Below are 20,222 nucleotides of genomic sequence, written 5' to 3'. Positions count from 1 at the left end.
CGAGTAAAACGGTGGGAGTTCTTTCCCTGGATCAGGGAACAAGCTTGAGTAGAAAATATTTGTAGTCCAAATTAAGAGGAAAAGACATGGACTTTGGCTGGCCATGCAGTGAAGCAAAATGACAACGGATGGACCGCCAGAGTAATAGAGTGGATACTGAGAGGCAGGTCTACAAGAAGGGGAAGGGGAATAACTCGATGGAGAGACGAAGTAAAAAAATTTGGAAACAAGGAATGGACTCGGGCAGCGCAGGGCAGTAGCCAGTAAAGGTCACTGGGAGAGGCCTTCGTCCTGCAGGGGACCTTCATAGGCAGTTACCCGCCGCGGTGGCTCCGTGGCTAAGGCGTTGCGCTGCTGAGCACGAGGTCGCGGGTTTGATTCCCAGCCGCGGCAGCCACTTTTCTGATGGAGGCGGAAAGCGAAAATGCCCGTGTGTACGAGATTTCGGCGCACGTTAAAGATCCCCAGGTGGTCGAAATTAATCTGGAGCCCTCCACTACGGCACGCCTCATCACCTGCGTTGCGTCGGCGCGTTAAACCCTACAATCAATCCTACATAGGCTGTTGTTGGTGATGATGATGAAGATGAGTCACAAGCACGGCTTCACATTTACTCACCATAATATAAGAAGAACACTATTGCTTTGCGAATGGCCCTGAACGCAAGTATGCACAAGAATCAAAAGTATGGGTTGAGCAAACGGTATGTCATGCCAAAGAGTTCAACCAAAATTGGCAAAGAAAAACACTGTGGTCGGCCAGAAACCGGCGCCTGTGCAGCGATGTCAATGCCTTCATGTCAAGAAAGCTTTATCTCGGTGTCTAAGAGCACAAAGCTAGAAAAAAGTAACATTACAGATAAGCCTTGTGCACCGTTTGATCATCAAATCGAGGACTGTGGATTGTCAGTTCGCGGCTAGACTTTGTTATCTAGAGAATGTTGACGGTAGCAGCTTGAGCAGTGCAGAAGCATAAGGGCAGTGTTAGCCCCATGCTGAGGATATAAGAGGCGCCCCCCAAAAGCACCTTGACAAGTTTTTTTTTTTCTTTCTTTCTTTTTTAAGCCACATCAGCCGCACCTGCTCGTCAAATGCAGCCCCCCAGGGTCGATTTTTTTTTATTGCTGATTTAAATTCTTCGGATGAATCTATTTCGAGAAAAAATTATCGTAATTTGTTTAGGATGACCATAAAGTGACAAAATAATCGTTTGTGTTTTTACATTTATGTGGTTTATTCATGAGTAACACAAGAAAAACTCTAAATAAAAACGAGAGAGTAACAAGCCGGCAACTTTTGATTGAATCAAAATCAGATAGACATCAGTTTCGCGGGCGCAAAAAGCGGGAAGCGCCTAGAGCATGATTTCTCAAAGTAGGTTCCGCGGAACCTTGGGGTTCCGCAGGCCCCTCCTCAGGGTTCCGCGAGCCACTGATAAATTTTCCCTGGTTCCGCAGTCGCCAAGTCTTATATGGTGAACTTGAGGCGCGATCGATTTAAGAAACCTCCATTACTCACGCCTGAGTGTCAGTAAGCACATCTCGGCGCATAACATAACAGAAACGTGCGAGCTGCGCAATAAATCTCGCCAGCAGCTTGTAGCCAGCCAGACTCCGAAAACGGGCCACGTGGTTAAACTATTGCACTTTAATCTCGGCCTTATATTACCCCCATGCACATTTCTCCTGTTTGGTGACTGGTGCCGGTAGCGTACGCATTCGCATAATGTCGACGGAAAAAAAACGATACCCTTGATTGCTTTTGAATGTATTGCACGTTAATGTAGCATGAACGGAATGAAAAATGGCGGGAGGGGGGGGGGGGTTCCTTGGCACTTAACGGAACTTAGCAGGGTTCCCTGGGACCAACATGCTTGAGAACCCCTGGCCTAGAGGATGATACCGAAACCAGCCACTGTGCGCGCACGGACGCGCACGGGCGTGTGCGGCCAGATGCGGGAGCCATAGAAGGCGCACCGCTCAGAAAATACATAAAAAGGAGAAAAGAGCCTCATCAGTTTCGCAGGCAACCTTGTTCTGTGGAAAGCGCAAGAAGCGAGAGGCACCCGGTGGACGATACCTGGCGCGCCCCCTCGTTAGCAGATGCGCAAGCGATAGCCCGCGCACCGCTGAAGTAAATCATAAAAAAATAAAAAGAAGAGCCATCGGCGGAAGAAAAAATTTGACGTATTTCCAAAGTGTGGCAGCACATGCCAGACAAGAGAAGTTGGCGAAAAAGGTGCGCTTTTTAAAGATACAAGCAATGCCGTACATGTACGGCCGTGACTTTCAAAGGGTTAATGAAGAAGCAACAGGCTGTGTAAGACGTTGAGTGAGTTTGTCTTGTGATCTAGTTAAATGAGGCGAATCAAGATTGTTGCTGAAGGTCAACCCGCCATGGTGGCTCAGTGGCCAAGTCGTCGTGCTGCTGAACCCAAGGATGCGGGCTCGATTCCTGGCTGCAGTAACTGCTTTGCTGATGGAGGCGAAAGGCAGAAACGCCTGTGTGCGAGATTTCAGCGCACTTTAAAGATCCCCAGGTGGTCAAAATTGATCGGGAGCCGTCCACTATGGTGCACCTCATAGCCTATGTAGTTTCGGCACGTTAAGCACAAAATTTAAATTTGCTGTAGTTCACCTTAAATTAGGTTTATGCTTGAATGATTTCTGAAGAAAAAAACAACAACAAAGAAACAACACTGAGCTCTGCATACTGGGACTTTTGGCCAAAAAAAGCATCTCCATGCTGTTGAATTCGAAAGTGCTTTCTACCGGCACCGAAGCCTGGGAACAAATGTGGCGACATTTATTGCGGTGTACCGTCGTCTGCAAGCAAACTACCGACTTAAATTGCTGAAGTAGCATGCGTGCGGAAATTTATCGACTTAGCAGTTAGGTGTTATCTTTCCTAATCACTTGTGTGTTACCAGGATTGCCAGAAAGCAGATTGCCGCTACAGTTCCTTGAACTGTGTCACAGAACACACACTGCAAACAGATTTTCACAAATGCAGCGTTGCCTTCGAGGCCGTGTTTCATGCCACCTTTGAAAACAGTGCTTTTTCTTCGATTGTTTTGCCAGCCATCATACTTTTTAGAAGCCAAAAACGAGTTGTTGGCGATCATTTGGTTGGTTTCTGGCTGTTTGTGAAGACTTATTGATTACAGCATGCCAGTTTTCCAGCACTAAGCAGACTCGCCTCCAGATCAGCTCCTCGATTTGCAATTCTGGGTTATTCAAAATGGCTTAGACACAGCTCAGTATTTTCGTCTTCTTTTTGCTGTAGATTTTGACTGGGACAACAGATTTTGGAGCGGGTGCGAATAATTTAGAACCAGTATCCCCGCCTAGTAAATTGAGGAAGCCACGCTCTTGAGAAAGCCAGTGTGGTGATGGGGCAAAGTAAAAACAAACTCGCGCTACTCTCAGAGTCCCGTACAATCCATCCTACTTCTTGTGACAACCTGAACTTGTCTGTGTGCGCTAAAAGTTGTTTCCGTAAAACAATAGAAACAAAAGTAAAGGAATTTTTTTTGTAGTGGATAGCTCAGTGTGTTTGGGTACTTAGATCACGTGCCTTTTTGCTCTCACAGGATACGAGGACTATTCGCAGCCCCCGCCGCCCCCTGGCCTCGAGCCGATCTTGCTGCCGTCCCAAGCCGTACTGACGGGCTACGCGATACCGCCGCCCCCCGACGTGCAGCCCATCATCGACAAGATGGCCGTGTACGTCGCCAAGAACGGCGAAGACTTCGAGACCATCGTCAAGAGCAAAGGTGTGGTACTAACGCTTGACGTACGGCTGGTTGGATACACATTGTCGCTTGAAAACAAAAAAAAGTGTTGGAAACTTTGACGAAGTAGAAGACAACTGCAAGCACTGATGAACTGGGGAAATTTTATTGGAGTTGACAACATATAGAACACTTCAACGTAATCTCACGGCAGTGCAGGGAGGAAACGAGCCTGATATAGGTGAAAGAGCTAAGAAACGGCTATGACCTAAAAGGAACAAAGAACACCGTGCACATGGGAATGGGAAGCAGCCTTGCCTTACATTGTGTAAGATGCAACTGCTACCCCAGGCTTTAAGGCCAGCTGCAACAAAATTTTTGGGCCGTTAAATGCTCTGTTCTTCTGCAGCAGTACTTTGAAAGGTGCTAAGTAAGTAAATGGAGGCAGTAAAACCCAAACGGCCCAAGAATGAGTCCAAAGCGGCATCACCGGGAGTGGGGTTCGGAAGGAAAGCTGCTCTCCTCCTCTCGCTTTTCAGTAAGCGGCGCAGTAGGGCGCTGCTACATGGCAGTTTCAGTTGCGATCGAGCGTGATCCCGCTCGAACTCAACCCTGTTCCCCAAGCGCGATCGAACAAAAGCGGCGATACTATCGTCCCCGCTGAGTAATGGCACAGAAGGTGACAACTTCAACTAACACCACAAATTGTGTCAAATAAATTGACCTAAATAAGCGTGCGGTAACATTTACATATTACGTATACCTACGACTGCGCAAAGTTACCAGACGCCGGCTGTGAAGTACATTTTTAGCGCTATCGTACGCGAGTTCAACCAGTGGAACTTTTTGGTCGGGATTGAAACGTGCCGTGTAGCAGCGGCGGTGCGTCGAGCACGCTCAAAAAGTCAATTGCACTTCGCTTCAATCCGGATTGAAAGTGCTCGTGTGACAGGGGTACAAGACATGAAGCTTTCTCCCGTGCAAACAGAGTCAAATCAAAGTCCAAAATTCACGCCCCCAAAATCCAAAGCCATGGCCCACTTCGATTCAGCCAAAGGCCTGAGCCAACGTCTGTGCAATGAACCAAAAGGAAATGCTGAGAGACTTGAGTGCGATGATGGTGCAGTTGGATAGACATCGTCTTCATAACACAAGGAACCTCAGGTTCTGTTCCCACCACTGGAAATGTTTTTTTCATCATCATCATCATCATCATGTGCCTTCCCATTGTGTAAGGTTGACTTTTCTGCAGTGAATTTTGGTTACCACACCATCATCAATGAGACCAAGAACGCTTTGCATTAAAAAAAAGTCCCGGGTCCTCGAAAAAAGAAAAAAATTAAAGCTGTTCCACTCAAGGTGAGAGCTGTTGGAAGTGCAGAGCGGTGATTCGCCATAGTGGGCTGTAGCGCCGTTATCTGCTCACTGCTACCACCCAATGCAATTCAAATTTCCCGCCTTCACAGTGCTCCAGTGCCCCCTGCCTGAAACTGTGCTAGCGGGAGTTCTGTTTTTTTTTTTTTTTTTGTGCTTGCTTTTCCTCCCGCACGTGCCAGTGTTTTGCTGCCACTTTTTTTCGCTTACTATCATACAAACTAACCCAACGAGCGTTCCTAGCTAAATGAACGCAGGCGCTGCCGGTTAATTACGTATATCTTGCCTCAAATGTACCTATAGTTTCTTGCGCTAAACAACGGGGAGATGTATGACAAGCGCCAGCGGTTCACGAGTTTCGAACGCTTATGACTACAGTTAAACCTCGTTATAACGAGACGGGCTATAACGAAATAATGGATATAACGAGCAAATCGTAATTCCCCTTGAAAATCCCCATAGATACCAATGTATTTAAAACCTCGTTTTAACGAGGTAAAATTTCCCCGTTGCGGGATATAACGAACAAATTTCGTTGAGAAATCAAATTTTGAGCTAATTTTACAACCGTGCGCAACGCGGATTTGAGACAGTGCGTGACGCGGCAACTGTATTAGCAGTTCAAAACTCCCGCCACGTGCGCGAAGCTGGCTGGCGCGTCATTCGGACGCTGCGCCCGCGAAGCCCCCACCCTCCTCTCGCTGCGCACGGCATGCAGACAATGGGGCCCTTCGATGTCGCACTCACCGCGGGCTCCCCGAGAAGCAGTCCGACGTTCGATTTTACCACGTATCCCTATGGCTTCGGGGAATCCGCGGACTATCCGCGGTGAGCCCGAGAAGAATCCCCAATGCACACGGCGCGCGCGGTTGCGTGTTGCGTCGCCTTCCTCCCCCTTCCCTCCTCCCCTGTTCGTATCGCCGACGTCGCTGCGTAGTTGTGTGTGCGTGGGTTTTGGCAGTCTTCAGCCTTATCTTTTATCGTACTGCCGGCGTGATTCCGACAACGCGAGTGCGACAGGCGGGACGCGAAAGCGAAAGACTATCACGCTTGAACAGAAGACGGTTATGATAAGGCCGTCGCATCGGGCGCGAAGGAAGGTAAGGTGCACTCCGTGGTAAGGTGGCAAGAGACTTTGACGTGTGGACGAGTACGCTGTCCACCATCGTGAGCAACCGAGAGTCCATCATCAGCGCTGTTGCACATGGCTTGAAAAGAAGCGCTAAGGACGGCGTCGGAGGCACTAGATGCGGTGGACGTGCTGCGTCGCTACTTCGACGCGCACGAGGGCGGCGAAGATGGCGTGAACGTAGCGGCCGCAGCTGAGGGGGCCATCGCTCGCATCAGAAAGGTGCTTGAACAGAAGACGGTTATGATAAGGCCGTCGCATCGGGCGCGAAGGAAGGTAAGGTGCACTCCGTGGTAAGGTGGCAAGAGACTTTGACGTGTGGACGAGTACGCTGTCCACCATCGTGAGCAGCCGAGAGTCCATCATCAGCGCTGTTGCACATGGCTTGAAAAGAAGCGCTAAGGACGGCGTCGGAGGCACTAGATGCGGTGGACGTGCTGCGTCGCTACTTCGACGCGCACGAGGGCGGCGAAGATGGCGTGAACGTAGCGGCCGCAGCTGAGGGGGCCATCGCTCGCATCAGAAAGGTGCATCAATATCTAATTACGGACTTCGTCGTAGCCAAGTCTGTTTGAAATACGAGTTTTGAACTGCAATAAAGTATGTTCGTGACTTTTCCTTTTTACCTCCGGAATGTGTTTATTTTACTATCGCCGTGCAGCAAGATGCTATTTCGCCCGCTTTTTGTTTTAGGTAACTACAATGCGTAATATTTGCAGTAAATGTCGGTTACGGCTATAACGAAATATTGGCTATAACGAGCAAATCGCGGCGCCCCTTCAATTTCGTTATAACGAGGTTTAACTGTATATAAACCGCTTGGCTTTCGAAGGCTCTGGGTTACGCCACGACGACAGCCGCTAGGATGGAACGCCGTGGGGCTCTACTTGGGTTCAGCGAGCGAGCTAAGACGACAAGGCGAGCCCCTAAAGCTCTCTGCGCTTTAATAAAATTTCTGCTGAGGCTCAAACCCAGGCTGTCTCTTCCAAACCCGCGACTCTACTCCTAGTTTTCTGAGGCCGAGTGGAAGGTTTCTTTTGGCAGTTGTTCAGAAGAATAGACATTGTGTTCCAAGCTGGGTGTGCACAGGGACTGCCAGGCTTGTACCCGCAAGCGAACGGAATATCGAGCCCCTCCTAATAAGAGTTTCATTGCTGTTGTTCAGGTGACAAGCGGTTCGAGTTTCTGCTGCCGGAGCACGAGTATCACCGCTACTACCTCCACAAGAAGCAGGCGTATCTGGACGAGAAGGCGCGGGAGGCGGCAGCTGCCGCAAAGGCAACGGAGCCAGAGGAGCCGGCTAAGCCTGTAACAGCTGAGGACGGCCAGCCATCGGCCACCGAAGATCTGCCGGACAAGGAGGCTGACCGCGGCGACGAGAGTGACGACGATGAGCACAAAGGCGACGGGGTGGTAGGCCCCAAGTTGAAGAACGGTCTGAGCATCGTGGGGGACGGCCTGGGCTCCGGATCGGACTCTCCCTTCTCGAACATCGACAGCAACGATGCGTCGTCCCTTTTGGAGGCCGCGACGCACGGCGAGAGGTCGTACAACAAAGGTCAGTTTTGAAATTGTGGTAGGTCACGATACTGTGTAATGCGACCAGCCTGCTAGTGTTTGTCAGAGGCCTCAGTAGTGCAAGGCCAGTCTAGGTGTTCTGTTTCTTTCCTTTTCTTCCTTCTTTTTTTGCGCGTGTGCCTGTTTGTAATCCATCTTGCCAATGTCTGGCTGCTTATCTGTCAAAGCTTAACTAACAGACACTAATTCAATCATATTTAGAGATGCTGCAGGAGTAGTAGAAAATGGCAATCTCCAGTTTTGGTTTTTAAGTAAAGATGTTTAGACAATGGAAGTGAGGATTTTAGGGGAAGGGGTGTAAAATGGCTGAACGCAAGAGAAAAGTAATATGCGTGATGTGAAGGAAGGCAAACAGCAACAATTTTTGTTTCCATTGTTTGTCTCGTAGTTTTAACTTCTTTCTGTTAGGTTAAATCTTTCGTGACCGTCGAAAAATGGCTGATTTTGAGTGCTTCCACAAAACATTTTTTTTTCTCTTGAGCTACTCGAAACATTTAGCATTGCTATGCATGAAATTGTAGCTTGTAGATTGCTCTTTCAAATACATAACTTCAGTTTAGTGGAAGGTACAATTATTCACAGTTTATTGGTCAAATGAAAAAAAAAACGCCCGAAAAAGTATATGCACAGTACATATAGGCGAAGTTACGAGACGCCGGCCGCGAAGTACATTTTTAGCGCCATCTGACGTGTGCGCGTGCAACCAGTGCAACTTCTCGATCGGGATGGCACTGTGTAGCACTGCCATGTAGCACTGTAGCACTGGCCGTGTAGCACTGGCGGTGCGTCAAGCGCACTCGAAGAGTCAATTGCGCTTCGCTTCAATCCGGATCGACTCAATCGCAATTGAAAGTGCCCGTGTGACAGGGGTATTAACCATCTGTTAACCAAGTTTTGGATTTTTGCGGGCCCACCAACCTAGTGGCCCTGACAGCTGTGCCACTCTGCGAAGCTATTCGAGAATAAGTCAGTCTCTCTAAAATATGCATCCAAGTATACCTGTTTGCGTTCTGACACAAAATTGTTATCTCTTCAATGGTTTCAAAAAGGAAGAAAAAAAATCTAGCGCTCTGGAGAAGTGGCGCGCGGCGCTTCACAGCGCTAATCTGACCTGAGCGCCAGGCTATCTTGAAGGTGATAACCCGATACGGCGCGACGGTGCATTTGGCAAAATATCTTCGCCGCACGTTGTCGAGACACCACGCGTAAAAGTAAAACCGCAGTTGTCAGATAAAAAGCAGTTTGTATTTATAAATACAGCCCGAAGTCAAAAACCAACCTTACCTGTCAGCACCTGTTGAAGTCTGAGGCCGTTGAATGGGAGCGTCTCCATCCGAGCTAAAATCTGACGAATCCGCATCATTGCTGGAGTTATCACTGCTGCTGGGGTAAAAAAAATCAGCAGCAGCGGCGGCCAAGTCCCTGAAAGAGCTGTCCACCTTTGCGCAGTGCGCAGTGAAACGGGACGCCATTTTCGCCCAACTTGCCGCTACCTTGGGTTCAAATTTCTCTCCCAACGCCATCTACGTTTGTGAAATGGAAACAAGCAGTAATCAAGTGGCAAAATGAGTTGTCAGTAAATATGCCAGATGGCGTTAGTTGATCGCAAAGTGCCGTTTTTAGCTTTCGCGGGAGGTTTGAAAATCATCGTTCACCCGTGAATTATGGCCTATGGCTCGGTCGCGAAAGAGTTCTTCAGCTCTTGCACATCACTAGTGGAGTTGTGAAACGTTCCACACTCGTGAATATTGAAGCAAGCAGTATGATATTCGATTCGGCTTTGAATTGCATTGATCCTTAACAAAGAAAAAAACGTACTTGCTTCGTAATTGCTTTTAGCAAGTGTGGGGGGCTGGTAGAGAAAAAAAAAGGTTTCTTGCTTTGTCTCCATCACCACCATGCTCAATGGAAGCTAGAGAGAGGCTCTAGGCATACCCAAGAAGAAAAGCTTTACGAGAGATGTAAAACCTCACGAGGGAGATAAAGGCTCTGGCACTCATTAGCTGGTGCTGGTCGGCTGTGTCGGTTGTTGTTGCAGTGCTTTCTCGTTTCTGAGCACGCATTGCTTTGCAGGTCCTGTCAGCTTCTCGTTGAAGCTGAAAGACGCGGAAGGGAAAGAAAAGAAACGAGTTGCACTCGGAGCTGATGAGTCGGACTCGGAAGAACAGGCTGAAGGAGGTGGCGTGCCCGCCGCTTCGACGCAACAAGAGGACACAAAGGCTGAGGACAACAGCAGCAGCAGCAAGGACAGCAGCAGCAACAAGGACAAGAAGCCTGGTGAGCATGCCAAGAGGCCGTCCTTGGAAGTGTCGGAAAGACCTCTTCCAGACTTCCTTTTTTTTTTTTTTTTTTTTTTGTGCAGAACGCTTTAGGGGCTCGCCTTGTCGTTGTAGCTCGCTGTAACGGTCGATGTCAAACGACTGCCGGAATCGGGCAGCGCAGCGAGATAACAGACTTAAGTAGAGCCTGGCATTTCCATTGTAGGGAATCCCGCAGAGGCCTCGAAAACCAAGCGGTTTAAATAGTCATAACCGTTCGAAACTCGTCAAATGCTGGCGCTTGTCATACATGTCCCCGTTGTTTAGCGCAAAGAAAACTGCAGGTACATTTGAGGCAAAATATATCTAAACCAGCAGCGCCCGTGTTCATTTAGTTAGGAATGTTTGTTGGGTTGGTTTTTACGATAGTGAGCGAACGCCTGCATGTGCGGGAGGAAAAGCAAGCACAAAAAGAACAGAACTCCCGGTGGCACAGTTTCAGGCAGGGGGTGCGTGAGCACTGCGAAGGCGGGAAGTTTGAATTGCATTGGGTGGTAGCAGTGAGCAGATAACGGCGCTGGTGCCCATTATGGCGAATCACTGATCTGCACTTCTGACAGCTTTCGCATTGAGTGGAACGGCTATAATTTTTTTAAGTGTGTTGTCTGTGGAAGCTGTCTGCTGATTTTCTGGGCTCTGTTCCTATCAATAAATTTAGCAAAACAGTTGGATATTTTTTGGTACGTAAAAAAAAAAGCAGTAGCATTGTGTAGTTTCTACCTTTGTGGTTTGTGAAAAAAAAAAAACGAACAATTGCGTTGTGCAGAAAATGTCCCTACAAACGCAGTGCAGTAAAGGAATATCCCCTAATGGTTTGTGTGGTAGTGCAAGAACTTGCAAGTACAAATGTGCTTTAATGCTGAAAGTAAAAAAAAAAAAAGGACGCCTCCAAACTGATTTTTGTTCTGACTTCCTTGCAGTCTAATCCCACTACAACGAAGTCCGCTTCAACGAAACGTTCCAATTCCCCATCAGCTAGCTATAGAATTCAACACAACAAAGTCCTCGCCACAACGAACCATTTGTCTTGCTTGCTTTCTCTTCAACAATATTTTCGCTGTTTGGGGCTGGGTTTGAACATTTGTTTTACAATAAAGTAAGCATAACGCCAGCTATCTATAACTTTCTATACGTTCAGGACGCTTAGTTTCACCGAAAACGCATGCCAGTCGCCCACACCACCACCCAAAACAAAAACAAACTCATAGGCGGACGCCATTGTTTGCTGGTGATAACGATGTGGCTGGGTATCTTTGCATGAGCCGCAGGCCTGGTTCGCCAAGCATAGGAAAATGCCATTGTTTGCTGGTGATAACGATGTGGCTGGTTATCTTTACATGAGGAGCAGGTCTGGTTCGTCAAGCATAGGCAAACGCCATTGTTTGCTGGTGATAACGATGTGGCTGGTTATCTTTGCATGAGGCTCAGGCCCGGTTTGCCAAGTCGGAGCTACAGCCAATCCTTATTCAGTTTATGTCGCGTGGATGTGCTCTGCTGCTGGCGCGGCGCCGCCATGTACGTGTTGTGAGCAGCTGTCATTGCAGTTTTCTTCCAGTTTTTCAAAGTCAAAAGCAAGAATAATGTTTCCATGTTTAGTCTTGAACCCGCATCATCCTACCTTAGTCGCCAGCGCGTGGTCGTGCTATAGGGTTAGGTGTGTACCGGTTGAGTATAATGTTATTGCTTCATGCTGTGCTTGCAGCGCATTAATTATACGCGTAGATTATACTTATTAGTCACCTTTCGTGATGGGAATACAAATTTTTGCAAACTTGCTAGCGTTTTTGAACTGTTCCAAAAGAACTCACTATTCACGTTGGCAGAAAAAAGGGAAATTTCGTCTTAGAACATTAAAAAAAGAAAATGCGACAATCTGACAATATGCGGGCCTCCCATTTTCCCAGAGGGGGGTTCTTCGACGCCCAAGGACCGGCTGTCGCCCGGCCGTCAGCTCCAGCTGGAGCGCAAGAAGCGACTGGCCAAGTTCCTCAGCATGATCAAGGACGCGCCGCCGGTCGCCACTGCCCCGACTTCGGAACCGTCAGAAGGACCGCAGCAAGACGCCAGCAAGGGCTCCAGCGGTGCCTCCACACCGAGGGAAGCCGCTGGCAGGTTAGTTCTTCCCCGAGACATCCTTCTGGAATTCTTGAGCTTTTCTGACGTATTGCTGACGTACCTGACGTAGCCCTGAGACTTTTATGCCGAATTGAGTGATTGAACTTGCTCGTTATGAAGAGGAAATACAAGTTTGGTTCGTTAACTCTTTCGCGACTGCACCTTAGGGCATCGTACACGGGTGAACGAGGATTTTCAAACACCTGCAAAAACTAAAAACGGCACTATTCAGACAGCTGACACCATCTGGCATGTTTACTGGAAACCCCTTTTTCAGTTTCGTTGCTGTTTGTTTACATTTTGCCAGGGTAAACAGTGTCGCGAGGGAAATTTGAGTTGGAAAAAAATGGCAACCTGTTTGGCAGTGCACTCTACAAAGGCAGACAGCGGTTTCGGAGACTCAGGCCACTGCTGCTGCTAGCAAATTACACAGGAATGCACTAAGTATAGTAATTTAAATAAGTTCTTAGCCCACCTGTTCCATGAGACCATCTACTGGGGCAGCATTTACCCATACCCTGATTATACGACACCCCAGTTATACGATGCATTTGCACAGTCTCTTGAGTCCCAATTAGGTCATATCTTGCGGGCTGTGGAGGGGGATTTTAGTCCAAAATTTTTTTAATAAGCGGTACGGGTTTGTAGCCTAAGACCCGTGATGCATGCTGATGCTATTTATATTCCTGTAACGGTGGCCTGTAAGACAAAATTAGCCAAATTTCGCAGAGCACATTGTTCAGAAAACCGAATAAGGTTTTTGCTCATGGTATTATTGCTCATAATATTCATTTGGGGCACATTGAGCCATTCAGAATAGTGTCAGGATGCATTTCATTTCATTATGAATTCAACAGTATAGGCTTTTAGGAATTCATGAAATTCGCGGGAAATTTATGAAGTCTCATTTGTGAAGTGTCCCGTATTGGCGAGTATATAACTCACTTGCGTAAAGATTTATTGGCAGCAGAAAGAAGGGGTGACGTGAGTACATGACAGTCCTGCGTTAGTCCTAATGCCATCAGCCGGTACCGACAGCTTGACGCACATTTTAACATGACATTCCTTGGCATGTCACTAGGCTCAGCCTTGAGGGGACCTAATGGTAAAGATGCCGAGAAGACAAAAGACAACTTCCTTTGGTAGCTCAGTCAGCTGTACACCAGCCACGAAAGGTGTTTTTCTTAATTGAAGGAACGGAAGAAGTGTTGGACTTTCAAATTTTGTGCTACAGGGACCTCAAAGGGCAGGAGTAATACAGGCCAGCAGTGACAGCACCTTAGCACTCAAGTGAGGCATTCAAACTAAACTGGAGGCCCCACTATGATGGCCCAATCGTGTTTCTTGGCGGCCACCAATCGCGCAAACAAGGGGTCCATTCGATTCCCCCTGTACCTCTTCACAGTTCATGGCAGTGCAAAGCCGGTTCTGCCATCCCGCATAAGCGGCGGAACCAGACCGGCACTGAGCACTTAAAGGGCTGGCCTTGTCGTCGTAGCTCGCTTGCTGGACCCAAGTAAGAGCCCCACGGGGTTCCGTTGTAGAGGCTGTCATCGCGGCGTAACCCAGAGGCTTCGAAAGCCAAGCGGTTTATTTAGTCATAAGCGTTCGAAACTCACGAACCACTGGCGCTTGTCATACATCTCCCCCTTTGTTTTGCGCAAAGAAAACTGCAGGTACATTTGAGGCAAAATATATCTAAACCGGCAGCGCCCGTGTTCATTCAGTTAGGAACGCTCGTTGGGTTAGTTTTTACGATAAGCGAAAAAAAAGTGGCAGTGCAACGGCGGCATGTGCGGGTGGAAAAGCAAGCACAAAAAGAACAGAACTCCCGCTGCCACAGTTTCCGGCAGGGGGCGTGCGAGCACTGCGGAGGCGGGAAATTTGAATTGCATTGGATGGTAGCAGTGAGCGGATAATGGCGCTACAGCCCATTATGATGAATCACTGCTCTGCACTTCCGACACCTTTCACATTGAGTTGAACGGCTTCAATTTTTTCCTCTTCTTCCGCACCTCCTCGGCAGGGAGTGCAGGCAAAGCCATGAACTCGTCCTGCACCTGTTGGCACCACTGGTGAATCGAATGGCGCACTTCATTCAGGTGCCGTGAGCCCCACCACTGAAACGAATGGCAAGGTGCAGATGTATCGAATGGACCTAAGATTTGCTGACGTCGTAGAGAGATCACCGAAAAGTGACTGGGGAATCGTCACCACTTTGCACGGTTTCTGTAATGCCACTATTTAGAATTTCCGATAAAACTGGCATCACTGTTTTTCGGGACAAGGCAGCCTTTGTAAAGAAGCAAACTTCTACTTTCTTTTCATGGCCCCTTAAACCTAAGGGGGGACACTGCTCTTAAAACAGCTCCTTTTAATTGGTAAGTAAACTCTGTGAAACTTGCCAGTCTTGCTGCTTTTTTCCCACTAATTTCAGATATGGCATTATTTTTAGAGTCAGTCAGTTAGTTACGAGGATAATTAGAGATTAATTAGTCAGTTTTGTAGGAAGAATACACAAAACAGTGTTATGCATAAAACTGCAATCTTTACATTTTACAATACTATGAACCCAGGTGAATGCAATAAAAGAATCGGTTTCTTGATGCACCATTTAGAACTAATTTTCAGCTCATTAATCTTTGGTGGTACCAATGGCAAGGAACCTTTTCGAATGCCAATTTCAAACAGCAACGTTTAATGAGCTTTTACAATTAGTTCGAAGCGGTGCATCAGAAAAACCAATTCTCTTATTGCACTCACCAGGGTTCATAGTATTGGAAAGTGTAAAAATTACAGTTTTATGACCAACACTGTTTTGTAAATTGCTCCTCCAAAAATGTAACTATCTCTAATTATCTTGGTAACTAATTGACTGGACTGACTCAAAAAGTAATGGCATATTTGAAATCAGTGGGGGAAAAGCGGCAAGGCTGACATGTTCGAAAGAGCTTACTTAAGAATAAAAAGAAATTGTTTTAAGAGTCATGTCCCCCCTTAAACATTGGACACCAACTCTGCCTTCTGTTCTCTCCGAGCGACCTCCTCTGCTCTTTCTTCCTCTCGGCCGTCCAGGCTTGCAGACGTGCAGCGGGCCCCCACCGACTCGCTTCCCGGCTCCCCCTCGATCGACACGGGGAGGGAGCGTGGTAGCAACGACCGGCAAGCTTCCGCACCGGCTGGCGCGTCGTCTCCGCCGCGGTCATCCAAGTCGCACAAGTCCTCGTCCAAAACGCGACACCGGTCCCGGTCACCCCCGAGCAGGCACCGTCACCGGCACCACCATCACGGCAGGGAGGAACCGGCCCGGTCACGGTCGCGAGAGAGGCACCATCGCAGCAAGCACCACCGGTCATCACCGCGGCACAGCCACTTAAAGAGGTGGGCGAGAGATGTGGGCGTCGTCGAGGGAAGCCTATATGGTTATTTATTAATTTATTAAGGGGGCACACTGGCCCTAGAAACTCTTTTTTTGTTTTGTTTACCAACCAATTTTGACGAAACTTCATGGGCTTGTTCAGTTTTTTTTTTAGCTGATTTCAAATATTTCATTAGTTTTGATGTGAGGTAACTAGTTTCCGAGCAAATTAAAAATTTTCCTGGGTTTTTCTTGAGAGCAATAGGAAAAAAAACTATTCAACAAAAGCATACCAGCAAGGCATGAATAGATACCAGAAGTTGTGGGGAATGAAATGTGGGCAGCAGTTTTTTTGTTTTGCGGTCACATACACGTTTACATCAATTCTACCTTCTAGGTTTGAACTACTCCTGCTAATCAATTAAAAATAATGCTAATTAAACAACTACTGAAACATAAAATGCAAAATCTGCTTCCCATATTGCATGGCTCAAACATTCAGCTTCACAGTGCAAAAGAAATGATCTTCCTAGCTGCACTACATGCTGGGATGTACTTTTCGAGAATTTGGCATCACTGCGATACCACTCGTGCTTATATAATTATTTATGAATTTATTAAGGGGGGTCGCAGGTCTTAAAATGGTCAAAAATCGCGAAAAAATGCATTTTGCGAAAAACACGTTTTTGAAGTCTTTATATCTTCAAGTTTCCACTCTAAAAGTTTCACCGCTGAATTTGATCGGGAAGAATCTCAAAATCGACTTCGAAAACGCAGCGTGAGCTGCAAAACGCCGAAAACCGGGCTAAAAAAAGCTTAAACTTGAAATTGCTCGAAACCCCCCGTAAGAATTGTCTCAATAAATAAATTTTAAAGCATTGTATTTCTTGAGCAAATAAAGATTACACATTGGAAATCAGCATAGAAAAACTCATCAAGGCTGCCAATTTTCATCTAGCTGGCACTAAAAATAAAAATCATCTAAAGAACCACGTCCCCCCCTTAAGGCTAAAGTTTTAAGTCTCAATGTTTCATGAAATGCGTGAGGTGCAAAAATATTGCTGTGAGGCACGCACGGAATCGCATGGATAATCGACGGGCATTTGGGGAAAGAGTAACAGCAACTTGGTAGGAGAGTTCTGGGATAGGGCGACAAACCGTCAGATGTTCTACACACACACTGTTCACGTCACCGCATTGCCGAGGATGATGACGCACTAGACTTTGGTCGCAGACGGGTAAGACGGAGAAAGTGTGCCACGGTGGAAGAGGCTAGAGCAGCTCAAAATACTGGTCGCTCTACCCGCCATCGGGAGGGAGTGGCAAAGGACAAAGCTGCCTGCAGCAGTGGCCCGATGAGAGCAGCATGAAGGCTCAGCAGAAGTTCAACAGCAGATCAGTAGATGATGGTCGAACTAGGCTTTCGCATTCACATTCTTCGAACGCTGCAAGCATCCCACGTACTTTTCCCGTATTTACCGTATTTTCGCGCGTATATTTATTTATTTATATGCGGGCTATATGCCCCTGCATATAGCCCGCACCCCCACTTTCCCTCGACGAATTGTTGTTGTTGTTGTTGTAGTAGTCCTTTATTAATGAACGGAAGGCTGCGCGACCAAAATATAGGAGGGAAGGGAGGAGTAGCACAGTTTCAAAAATTTCTACGATAATTCCCAGAGCAGTGCGTTGCTTTTTGAGGCTAGAGCAGGTTGCTTGCAAACTGAGAGCTTTGTTGGGAAGTATTCACAAAATGATGGGGTATGCGTGGTCTGCGGAAATGAAACAGAAACTATGCATCACATGTTAGAATGCGAGGATATTCATCCAAATCTACTTGAGGGAAATATTCGGCTTCCAGAAGCCCTAGGATTTAAGGGTAGTACAGAGGGAGTTAACTTCCAAGGCTGTCGAGGGGACAAAAAGAAGATTAGAATGCTGGTGGATGAAAAGCAGAGGGGGTAATATTGCCTAGGACAGTTACCACCTGCAACAGGGAAAAAAAAGTATTTTGTGCGTAACAAGTTTTTTGTGCCTGCCCTAAGCATCGCTAGTATTGTACCAAGAGTGGAAAACATAGGTATATTAGTCCTTTTTGGTAAGATGACGTGTCATCACCCCGCTGCAAAGGGGAAATCAATAGCAATCATCATCATAATCATCATCAAGAATTAGGTGTTCATGAAGGCCGCAAAGGAGTTCCCTTCAATCTGCGGAGGCCAGGCTGAGGTAGATCATATCTTATAGTGCTATTTTTGTGACCGGGGTAGACCCTAATCTACACTAATCTTGAGAGACCACTCTACTCCAAAGAGCCCAAGGGCTGTAAAAAAATTTGGGTCTTCAAATGGAGGATCATCTTGAGAGGCATCGGGGGGCATAGGATGGTGTAGGATGGGCCGACACAGAGAAAACGCAGAGCAGTGCCAGATTAGGTGGCTGAGGGTGGCGAATATGATGAATGAAAAACAATATATCCCCGCGTATTGCCCGCATATTTTATACATAAGAGGGTAAACCAAGGCTACTACTCGAGCGGCATTACACATTTGTTTATGCAAAAGAACTTACCTAGCTGACTACGTAACTAGATGACTGGCCGCGAACATTTTTTCAGGCTGGTATATTGTTGAGCTGTGTGTGCAAAATAAGCACTGTCAATGGGACAACGGTGGCTGAGCCGCTGTTACTGCTGTAGGGGTGTCACGGCCCAACGCGCATTGCGGTGAAGGTGCGCCAAAGGAAATTCCTCGCATATAATCTGCACCTCTTCTTCATCCCTGAAATTTGCGCATTTTTGGTGCGGGTGATACGTGCGAAAATACGGCATTTATTTTTTCTTAGGGCCCAAGTGAGCGTTACGTGGGGGTGGGGATTGAGGTACTAGGCACTAGAGAAAAAAATTTTCAAAAAAGGAAAGGAATCCAAAGAACAAAATAATGCAGGAATACAAGAGAAAAAAAAACGAACTCTCCTTTGCAATTGTAAAATACAGCACTAAACATTCTAATCAAAAACACAGCTACAGCTAAACCTTGTTCCGAGAGGCACCCAGAGAACAAAATAATGCAGGAATAGCCTGTATTCAATAGCGAGGCACGCATGCAGGCAACCATGTGAGTGCGCCGTCACTGGGTACGTCGGGCTCTGCGGGATGGCGGTACTTGTCCATGCTAAGTGCATGATGTGGGTTGGGCATTCCAAGCTCTAGCCCGCCGAACGCAAAGTACTGCCTAGACTCCAATGAGAGTGCGATTAGCAACAACTCTGTTGACACCACCGTTGAGAATTGGGTTGGAACGGGGCAGACGACGCACGCCGGTGTTATTTTTTCTTCGGCGTGCGGCCGCAGTGGCACAAGTGTTAAGGTGGTTAAGCGACCCGCCTGAGCTTCTAATTCGTTCTTCACACGCAGACGTTGCTTTCGGATGGTATAAAGCGTGCCTCAAACGTCGTGAGGTTGTAAACACCTTGCTGCTGAAATAAGAGAAATTCCGTGAGGTGTCCTTGTTGCATCTCTTCCGTCCTTTCTTCTCTGAACATCAAGGCCTTCAGTTGAGAATTGCAGCCTTGTACGAGTGTGTGCAATAACAGATACCGCAAGCCTGTCTATCTTTTATGCGGTTTGCTGATTTTTCGGTCGCTTGTCTTTCTGGTTCCAGGTCACACAGCAAAAGTCCGTCGCCGGCACGTGTCAAAAGGTCTCGGAGTCGGAGGTCGCGCACAAGAAGCCCCGTTAGGAGAAAGTAGACTTGGGGGAGACTAGGAATTTTTTTGTATCATAGTTTCACTGTTGTAAATATACATTTGTTTGTATGCCTGCTAAGCCCACCGAGTGCTTTTCTCCCACTTGCCTTCCAGGCATGGTTTGTTTGCTGTTTGCCACATTGTGACAATCGTGCTGCAGTGAAAACTAGCAGGGCTTTGCCGGCTAGTAAGCCGTGAAGCATATCGTGTGTCTAGGCATTGGTCTTAGGGGTGCACACTGGTCTTAAACCAAAGCTGTTTGTTTTTAGTTATGTCGATAAAAATTGGGGGATGCATGTGGTTTTTCATTCTAGCTGTAGATATAAAATTTGTTTCTGTGTGAAACTATATTCAAATTTATTTGAATTTTTATGTTTTTTTGACAGCCTTTGAAAAAAACTGCTTGGGGGACGCAGCTGAACACGGTACCAGTGAACTGTCCACAAATCAAGGAGTGCCATAAGACTGACATTATCATTCTACATTTGGAACACGGTACCAGTGAACTGTCTACAAATCGAGGAGTGCAAAATGAGATGAACATTGTCATACGGTACCAGTGAACTGTCTACAAATCGAGGAGTGCAAAATGAGATGAACATTGTCATTCTATTTGGTCTGTAGCAGAAGTTATAGCCATTTGAAGTTTGGGCCTGGACGGCAACACCAGTTTTTCTGGTTCCCACCTTCTAGGCCCAGACTTCAAACGGCTGTAACTTCTGCTACAGACCAAATAGAATGATAATGTTCATCTCATTTTGCACTCCTCGATTTGTGGACAGTTCACTGGTACCGTGTTCAGCTGCATCCCCCCAGCAGTTTTTTTCAAAGGCTGCCAAAAAATCAAACATAAAAATCCAAATAAATTTGA

The 20,222-nt window shown here is 47.1% G+C and overlaps 1 protein-coding gene across 3 annotated transcripts in view; it reads left to right on the top strand.

Moving 5' to 3' along the window:
- Positions 1–19,430, top strand: part of Su(w[a]) (suppressor of white-apricot) — a 50,161-nt gene extending 30,731 nt beyond the window's left edge. For all 3 annotated transcript variants that reach the window (XM_077684193.1, XM_077684195.1, XM_077684194.1), the window contains exons 8-13: positions 3,592–3,774; positions 7,401–7,793; positions 9,887–10,090; positions 12,036–12,243; positions 15,322–15,627; positions 19,267–19,430. In XM_077684193.1, coding sequence (XP_077540319.1) covers positions 3,592–3,774; positions 7,401–7,793; positions 9,887–10,090; positions 12,036–12,243; positions 15,322–15,627; positions 19,267–19,354 — 1,382 coding nt within the window. In that variant the 3' untranslated portion in view covers positions 19,355–19,430. The remainder of the gene's footprint in view (positions 1–3,591; positions 3,775–7,400; positions 7,794–9,886; positions 10,091–12,035; positions 12,244–15,321; positions 15,628–19,266) is intronic.
- The last annotated feature ends 792 nt before the right edge of the window (positions 19,431–20,222 follow it).

Source organism: Haemaphysalis longicornis, unplaced genomic scaffold (genome assembly GCF_048455015.1).
Source record: "Haemaphysalis longicornis isolate Haplotype H1 unplaced genomic scaffold, Haemaphysalis longicornis Haplotype H1 scaffold_9, whole genome shotgun sequence".
In the NCBI taxonomy this organism is placed as follows: Eukaryota; Metazoa; Arthropoda; class Arachnida; order Ixodida; family Ixodidae; genus Haemaphysalis; species Haemaphysalis longicornis.
Note: the sequence above shows the minus strand (reverse complement) of the source record. Positions and strands in the feature narration are given on the sequence as shown.